The sequence below is a fragment of the Oryzias melastigma genome, linkage group LG21 (genome assembly GCF_002922805.2).
Source record: "Oryzias melastigma strain HK-1 linkage group LG21, ASM292280v2, whole genome shotgun sequence".
NCBI classification, from domain to species: domain Eukaryota; kingdom Metazoa; phylum Chordata; class Actinopteri; order Beloniformes; family Adrianichthyidae; genus Oryzias; species Oryzias melastigma.
Window position 1 is genome coordinate 5,536,146 of NC_050532.1, and position 8,473 is coordinate 5,544,618.

Genomic DNA, 8,473 nt, shown 5'->3' on the forward strand with positions numbered 1-8,473 from the left:
GTGTGTCTTCTATAAGCAGATTTATTTAAAAAATACCTCAAAAGTCTGTGTGGTTTACTGTTCCTCCACCTGCATGTACGCTGAAGCCTACATCCTGCATTTAGAGGCTTTTATGAAACTCCTGTCATTCAATACCGGGGCATCATGCTCATGCTCACATGCACTTTAGTTTCTACTCTCTGGCCGCTGGGCCGCATAATTGGCCAGGTACAGCCGCGGCCTGGCTCATGCGGATGTCCGTGGACGACCTTGCTCCCCTCACCTACCGCCTTGGAGTGGCTCCCAGTCCTGGGATGGGGCTTTGGACCGGCACCAAGTCTCAGCCCCCACAGATGTTACCGAGCCACCACAGATTATGTCAGTTCCTGAGTGATGCACCAAGCTCTTGTAAAAGATGCACGACTGCAAAAGAGCAATCATGAAATCAGTTAAGCGACCCAGTTTTTTTTTTTTTTTTTTTTTTTTTTTTTTTAGCAGATTAAGTTAAAATGTTGTCTTTGGGGTTTTGCACTGATCTTTGATGTGGAAGATTATGAAATACAGGGCAAAGTAAAGGCCAAATTCGTAGTGATAAGTACAAAACATGTGAATCATGTCCCCGAATTTGTAAAAGAATTAAAGAAAAATCATCCAAATGTATATTTTAGTTTAAAAGAGGTTCACCAGAAATGTCCTGATCTCAAGCTAATATTTGCTATTCCTTTCCTGCTAAATGTATTCTTTTTTTAAGTTATATTTCTTTATCCACAATGTTTGACACTTTATATTTGAAATTTCAAAATAAAAGCATTGTGAAAGCAGAAAAATACATTTAAACTCAGTCAAATTTTATGGTTTTGCCTGAAGTTTGATTTAAATAAGTTCCAAAATAATTACAAAAAGTGCAGGTTGACCCCCTCCTCCCCCCCGGAAGTCTTCCCTGTGATGTTTCTGATTTTGGATACTCCATGGGGGGCACACAGCTGCTCAGAATGGGCCGCGACAGAACGGGACAAAGAGTGGAGGAAGGATTGTGATGATCAACTCCCGAAAAAAGTTTCCAAAACACCTGCCTGAGTTCAAGTGAAAAAAAAAACAGTTCAAGAGTCTATTAAACGATAAAAAGTCACAGTTGGTGTTTGAATGTGTCAAAAAGTGTCACTTCATGCGGTTTTTTGTAATGCTTCATAGAGAAGGTGGAGAAACAAATTGGAGCTCAGCATCTGCACCTTTACTAAATGTGACTGAACATCTTGTCTATATTTAAATTCGGATATCCCGACTTCCGTTTGTCACTTTAGTCTTCACTATTTGGAGCAAGTGCGACTTTGGGGTGTGAAAGTGTGCTGCGTTTCTGACGCAAAAATTCACACCAAAACTGTCAAGTAAAAATTATAATCAAGGGGAGAAAATTTTGAATAATGTTGGGATTCCTTTTATTTGCTTCACGCAGCCTCATTCTGAAACCGAGAGGACTTGGAGTGCGCGCTGCTCCAAGCTCCAAGCGCAGGGCCGCCTTGCCGTGCCATTCCGTGCCGTGCAGGCGCAGGTGTTGGGATCAAATGACCTTGGTTTTTCACGGAGCCTCTTTAACTTTTGTGACTGGAATGATCACTTCACATGCGACTTTGGCGCGCATTGTCCCCGCGGCATTCAGGAGACGGATAACGCTTGTAAAGTCTGACAAGAGTGCGTTTGTTTTGGCTGCACGCTCGTCCGAGAAATTATCGTTCAGCTCGTTTAAAGAGCGCAATTGAGAAGCAGCGACGTCCCCGCTTCTGCGCGCTTTGTCCCCCCCATCCCGAGTGGCGTCTGCATGTCTGACTCCGCCAGTTACTGATTTGCAGGCAGTGTGTTAAGGTGGCCCATGTAAGTGATTTCCACGGACATCCCACTAAAGGAGAACAAATCGCTGACAAAGGAGTGCCTTTCCCATTCAGCGGCGTCGTTAGGGCAACCCAAAAAGTATTTCTCAAATAATAAGTTCTACTTCAAAGCGTTTCTCACTGAAGGGTGACTGCTTCACTTCTTTTATTAAGTCCCCCTCTTTTTATTTCCATAAGAACTGTCCATGACATTTTTTTTGTTTATTTTGCGCATTTGTTTCCAAATAGTATTTTTATGAAAGTCAGCGCACAAAGCAACCTGCAAGTGCGCACTTTGGAGAGAATGAATGTATAAAAGTTTACCTCAACAGTTAATTGTTGGAGTTTCATTTTATTTTTCTAGTGTTGCAGATGCAGAACTTCTCCAGATTTGATGGAACAACTTCAACTTTATGGAGATGACGCATCTCACCTTTACTTTGATTGGAGTTCTTTTAGTTAGTGCTACCGGACATATATGCAAATGTGCCCCCCCCCCCTCCCTACAATTGCCATAGAAATCCTAACGCGCCATGAAGATTGTCAAAGCAGCCAATTCCTCTGAGGAGCTGCAGCCTTTGAAGGCGGCGCGCAACTGGCGTTGGTCAATTTTCATTCTAAAGCCTGGACAGGCGTCTCCATGAAAGTGAGATTGCGCGCGTTTTTAATGGAGGAAATAAGAGGGGGAACTTGTCTTCTATACACTCCATACAAGGCGTATTGTCACATATCTTTTTATCCTTTATTTTTTTCCCCTCCATGAATGATTCATGCGCGGCTGCATGCTTTGTGCTGTCACAGCCTTTCATAAGTTTTCCCATTAGCTCTGTGATTTTTTTGAAACTTTCAGAAGTTAATTTTTTATATGATATAAATATAAGGACAGACATGTTTAAAGTGAAGCTGCTTGATTATAAACAGTCAACAAAAGGCAAAAATGTCACAACCAGCAGCTAAATGAACACTTTTGTGTTGCAAAATGTGGAAATGATCTTAATTTGACTCAAATCATGATCACTTAGTTGTTCCTGGAATTTTAATTAGGAATGGATATTATTCGTAAAAATGAATTCTTTTATCCATAAAGTCCAGTGGAACTTCAATATTAAAAGACAGATCACATTAAAAAATAAAATAAAGGCATGCGAGAAAGAGTATATCACATTCAACAGCCTATTCAAGTTGATTTTTTCTGTTACAGAGCACAAATGAAAAAACAAAAATAAAGTAAGTGATTTTTTTAAAAAAGACATCAGCAGGGCTTTACACATCACCAAAACGGATATGATAACTCTTTGGTGTTTGTTGTTATTTTTTACCTTTTTCCTTTCCTTTTTTTTAAATCCCAGTACAACACAGATACCAACAAATAAATTACGACGTACAAAACAGCACTTTTTCCTGTGATTAAACCTACACAACATTCACCAGGTTACTTACACATGTACAGTTCCCCCACAGGGTCAAGACGGCCTGTGAAGGCAGATATTTAGGGTCTCCAGGGACTCGCTTTGCAAGCATTACTCTTTTTTTTCTTTTTATTTTAGCATAAAATATAGTCTTAAATATTTCTTAAATATTACAAAATCCAAACACGTTTATTGTATAAATCTGAAAAAATTAGAACCCTTACAAAAGTCAGACGCTCGCTTCTCCCTTTTCTTTTTTTGGAGTTTGAATCTTAAAGAAAAGACATGAAAAGATTTTTTTTTATGATTATACAAAACAATAGTTTTTTTAAACAGTGTGATTCCAATCTCCCTCCAACAGGATGCTGGAGGCTCATGCAGATAACTAAAACCTAAAACAGTTTTTAAAGTAGAATCTTGATCAGGTGTATGGCAGTAGAATTAGCTTTCAATTTCAAGTCTGATTACAGTTTGAAGATTTTTTAAACAGGTCAAAGGTCAGAGGTCAGAGAAACTCCTTCCTCGTCACTGAAAGGGCCTTTTGACAGTATGTGGGGGCAGGAAATCAGAGCATCGTCCTCGGGTCTGAATTCCTATAAGAGTCCTCTTCCTCCGAGTCTGACGTGGGCACGTCGCTGGAGGGGGTGTGGAGGTGGTTGGGCCCTCCGCTGCCCTGGCACACGTACCACTCGTTGAGGTTGGTGACCTGAGGGGAGAGGTTGGAGGAGCGGCTCCTGTGCGGGTCAGGGTTGGGGGAGAGGGGGTCACCCAGAGGGTTTGTGGAGGAAATGTAGGGGACGTTGGTGGAGGGGGGCGGCGGGGACTTGCAGTGCACCTTCATGTGTTTGCGCAGGGAGCTGGGGTGCGTGTAGGACTTGTCACACCCGCGCACCTTGCAGTAGTAAGGCTTGTCGCTGGTGTGCACGTGGGAGTGCTTCTTCCGGTCGCTGCTGTTGGCGAATTTCCTGTCGCAGCCGTCAAACTCGCACTTGAAAGGCTTCTCCCCTGAAACACAGACACAAACTCGTGAGGAATCTTTAAAAATAAGTAAATAAAAAGTTTATAAATGACTTCAAATGAATGATGGATCCACTGGAGCAAAAACTGAATATAAACACAGCAAAAAAAAAGGGGTCCGTGCGCTCCACCGGGACAGTCTGCTCACTGGAGCTCCACACCCACTTATCCTCAAGTAGGCTATATTCCCGTGTGAACACGTGTAACATGCCTCGAGGCCTTCTGGCTTGCGTGTGTGTATGTGGGATTAAAGGCGCTGTGGAGACCACCAGGAGACGTCTGTGCGCCGCGCTGGAATCCGCTCGTTTCCTCCCATGAACATTAAAACTTCCTAACTTTTCTCAACAGGATTCAGTTTACTTAAAATATTTTATTTAAATTAAACAAAAATGCACTTTTTATAATTCCATAAAATACAAAACTTTTTAAGGACAAAATATAAAGTTATGAACACATAGCTTTTTGCCCTTTTCTGCTTTTCTTGTAAGAAACCATCATCATTTCAACAATTATTTCCACTTTTTAATCGTTTTGTACATTTAAATAAAGTATAGCATTGTATATGCGCTGCGCTTTTGCGTAAACGCCCTACGCCCGAACACTCTCGCATTTACGCGTGCATCCGTACGTAAGCACGTTTTACAAATCATATGCTTTCACGCCTACTGTGGGCGTCTGGATGAGTAAATAAAACAAAAAGTTTAGATTAAACAACGTAAATAAAATACATTTTTCTCATTGCGTAAATGCTTCGTGGATCTTTTCTTTGCGTAATTTTGCGCGATCTCAGCGGCCATCTGTTTAAGACATGGATGGGTGGAAAAACAAGGCTCGCCTCGGGTCTGATATCATGCTCAGCGATCAGTGTTTGAAACGAGGACTGACCTGTGTGCGTTCTCTTGTGAATCTTGAGGTTTTCCGATCGCGCGAAGACCTTTCCGCATCCCGGGAAGGGGCAAGGGAAGGGCTTCTCTCCCGTGTGCACGCGGATGTGGTTGATCAGTTTGTACTTCGCCTTGAAGGCTTTCCCTTCCCGTGGACATTCCTCCCAGAAGCAGACGTGGCTGCTCTGCTCCGGTCCCCCGACGTGCTCCACCGTGACGTGGTTGACCAGCTCGTGCATGGTGCTGTAAGTTTTGGAGCAGGGCTTCTTCTGACTCAGCTCCTGGTCGATCCACTTGCAGATGAGCTCCTGCTTGATGGGCTGCCGCATGTATCTTAAGAACGCCCCCGCGGCTGCGTGAGGAGCAGATGCGATGTTCACATTGAGGTTCATGGAGTTGTAGCTGTGGAGGGAGGACGGTCCATAGTGCTCCGGCCTGTGCCCGAAGTGCTCCGGCCTGCCGTAGACGTCCCCCGGTATGCCCAGGCGCATCTGCCCGTTGAGGGCATGGTGGGCACCTGGGGACGCCTGCTCGTGAAGTCCAGTGAAAAGAGAATGGGCCCCACTTTCTGCGTGCCCATAAGCACCTGTTGGGGAGATGAACATGCCATGGTGATGAGGGGAGGAGGCGGAACTATGCTGGTCGCCAAGTGCATGCATAGCAGAGGCTGAGAGTTCTCTCCTGAGGATGAAGTCCCTGCTGCTTGAGTAGCCTGAGTGGGGGTGAGCCACGGGGAAACCAACTGTGGTCTGAGCAGAAGTGAAAGATGCCGCGGTCTGGGCTTCGGGATGGCTCTGAATGTGTTGAGACGGGCTAAGTTTGAGAGCATTTGTCTGTGCCATGTGCTCTGGTCCAAATGGAGTGAGTGCCACTCCGGGGTCGTTGCCCAGCTCCCCGGGGTGGAGGTGGGCATGGTGGGAGAGAGGGTGATGCCCCCCTAGCCCCGGGAAGCCTGTCATATTCTGATGAGGAAGGGGTTGAGTCGCTGCCAAATCCGCTAATCTTATCGCCGGATTCCTCTTGCTTAAAGGGGGCTCCATAACTACACAGACAAGTCCATCCGCAAATGTCTCACCACAGCACGCGCCCTAAAACATTAGGAAAATATGTATATAAAGGGTCTATAAGTTCTTTTGTCCGGCTTCTAACTCTGCTTGCTCCTTTTCCCACTCTGTCCTCAAGCGATTGGCAGAACATACAACAGTTGGAGGACACAGTGGGGAATACAGTTTAGAAATGGCACTGCGGGTATTGGACGAATTTCGGTGACTGGCAGTTAGGGGGACGAAGCGATTGGCTGTCTTTCAGCGCAGGGGCTCAGCAGGGTTCCGCCCCCTCACTCTCTTTATCGCCGTGGACTCCAAAAAGTTGTACTCACAAAGTTACGCAGCGGATCTGTTTGTGCGCCTTTTCTGTTTACCGGCGCGCGCCGTGCGCGCAGATCACCGGAGGATCCGGCTTATAGGGGGAACCGAGCTCGATCACTGTATCCCCGGTTTTCCGCGCGGCTTAAAGTCAGCCTGGTGTTTTATTTGGGGAGAAAAGAGAGCCGAAAACGAGGCGGTGCTGCTGCGTTTTGTGAAAAAGAGCGCGTAGAGACTGGCGTTTCCTTAGGATTTTGTTTTGTTTTATTGTTTTTTGAAACAAAAAAATATTTTAAGTGTTTTATAACTGTTTTTGATAGTTTGACATGCATGAAAAGGACACTTTTGTGAGGGGAAAAACAGAAAAATGACATTTTGGAGGCAAATTTAGTAATTATTTTTTTAATTAAATAACCATAACAAGATGTAATATTTAATATACTAGTGTATAAGCAGTAATAAAAAGGCTATAACATGTTGTAGTCTTCGGCACTCACACACACAGCCTCAGCTGTGCACAACAACACACTCCTTGGAATTTTACAGATTTTTTTTTAACATTTTGAAAGTTTTCTTGTCCATTTGCATTTTTAATTGTGTATCTATCATTTATTATCACAACACAAGTATTTCACCAGAATTAAAATGTATAATTATTTTCTAAAAAGAAAAAAAATAATCTTTTAAATGCATAATTTGCACGTTTTTTTGGTCAGAGGAAGTTGTGTTTGGCTGTTGCACTTGCTCACCAGTTAAAACTGATTTATGGTCTCGATGAGCAGCAGCTGAGGTGAAAGCTGTTGGCTCCTATTTCCACACAGCATTAAAAAGATAAACTGCGGCTCATCAACTGTTGCCACTTGATTACATTTCCAACTTGTGTGATTTTTTTTAAATCAAAAGAATGAATTAAAATATCTAAAATGAACTTAAAAAAACTAAAATGTTTGGGGATAAATCTTATTTAGCTCTACAGATTGTATATAGAAGCACATAAAACTCCCATGAGCAGCGGGTGCGTCATTTATGATTCTCCTGAAAGTCTAGAGAGCTGAAACACATTTGGAACTAATCAATACTCCCAACAAATCATCAATAAAAACGTTCATTTCCATAATGAAGTATGGCTTTTATTATTCGTCCGCCCCCTCCTTAATGCTGGTCATTTTCCCACATCCATCATGTTCTGAGACAACTTGAATGGCTCCCGTTTTTTTTTTTTTTTTTTTTTTCTCCACTCATAGCTTCCATATCACCCACGGGTGGAGGGTGCCACGGACACGAGAAAGGGGGCGTCTTCAACATCCCCGTGTCTGTAAAACAAAGCCGCTTTTGTCATAAACTGGCTTCTTTTCCCCCTTCAAAAAGAAGTCAGGAGGGCGGCATATGTGGTCTTAATGGGTTAGAGGTCAAACGGCCATGAAACGCAAGGTCACGGGAGCCACGCAAGTCACCTTCCAGCGTGTCAACATATTGATACTGTCAGATAACGGGGAGGAGAGTTGTGCCTTGTGCGTGCGTAATAATGCGCAAGCAGAGCGCCCTTATGTGATCAAGACGTTGCTTTTATTGACGGATTCCCAACAGCTCGAAGCTGTCAGTCCCATTTGAATTCATAATCATATTTATTTTTATAACTTCATCACTTTTTACTCCCAAACCTGTTGAAATAGATGATTTTTGGGGGGAGAATTTTAGGAAAGCTTCTCCCCCTTTTACCCAAGAGATTTGGAAAGCTGCAGCCATGCGCCCCCCTCCCTCCTCCCCTTTTTTATTTTATTTCTTTAGCTTCTTTTCCTATCTGGGGAGGGTTTTGTGGTTTTTCACTGAAATAAAGAGCTTCTTATAAGGGTCGGCAAACGTGACTTTGAACTTGGATCAGTTCCTGCGTTTCCTGCGGTGCGGGTTGAAATAGACTTGGAAGAAAGAAGGGGCGCTAAGGCTGTCCCAGACTG

General features: G+C 43.6%; 1 protein-coding gene across 1 annotated transcript; it reads right to left on the minus strand.

Annotated features, from left to right (window-relative positions):
- Positions 1 to 441: 441 nt before the first annotated feature.
- zic5 (zic family member 5 (odd-paired homolog, Drosophila)) lies at positions 442 to 6,657 on the minus strand. Its single transcript, XM_024286655.2, has 2 exons — positions 5,156 to 6,657; positions 442 to 4,258 (listed from the first exon to the last, which is right to left on the minus strand). Exons 1-2 carry the CDS (start codon positions 6,192 to 6,194, stop codon positions 3,819 to 3,821), a joined length of 1,479 nt encoding a protein of 492 aa, XP_024142423.1. The 5' UTR covers positions 6,195 to 6,657; the 3' UTR covers positions 442 to 3,818.
- Between the last annotated feature and the right edge of the window lie 1,816 nt (positions 6,658 to 8,473).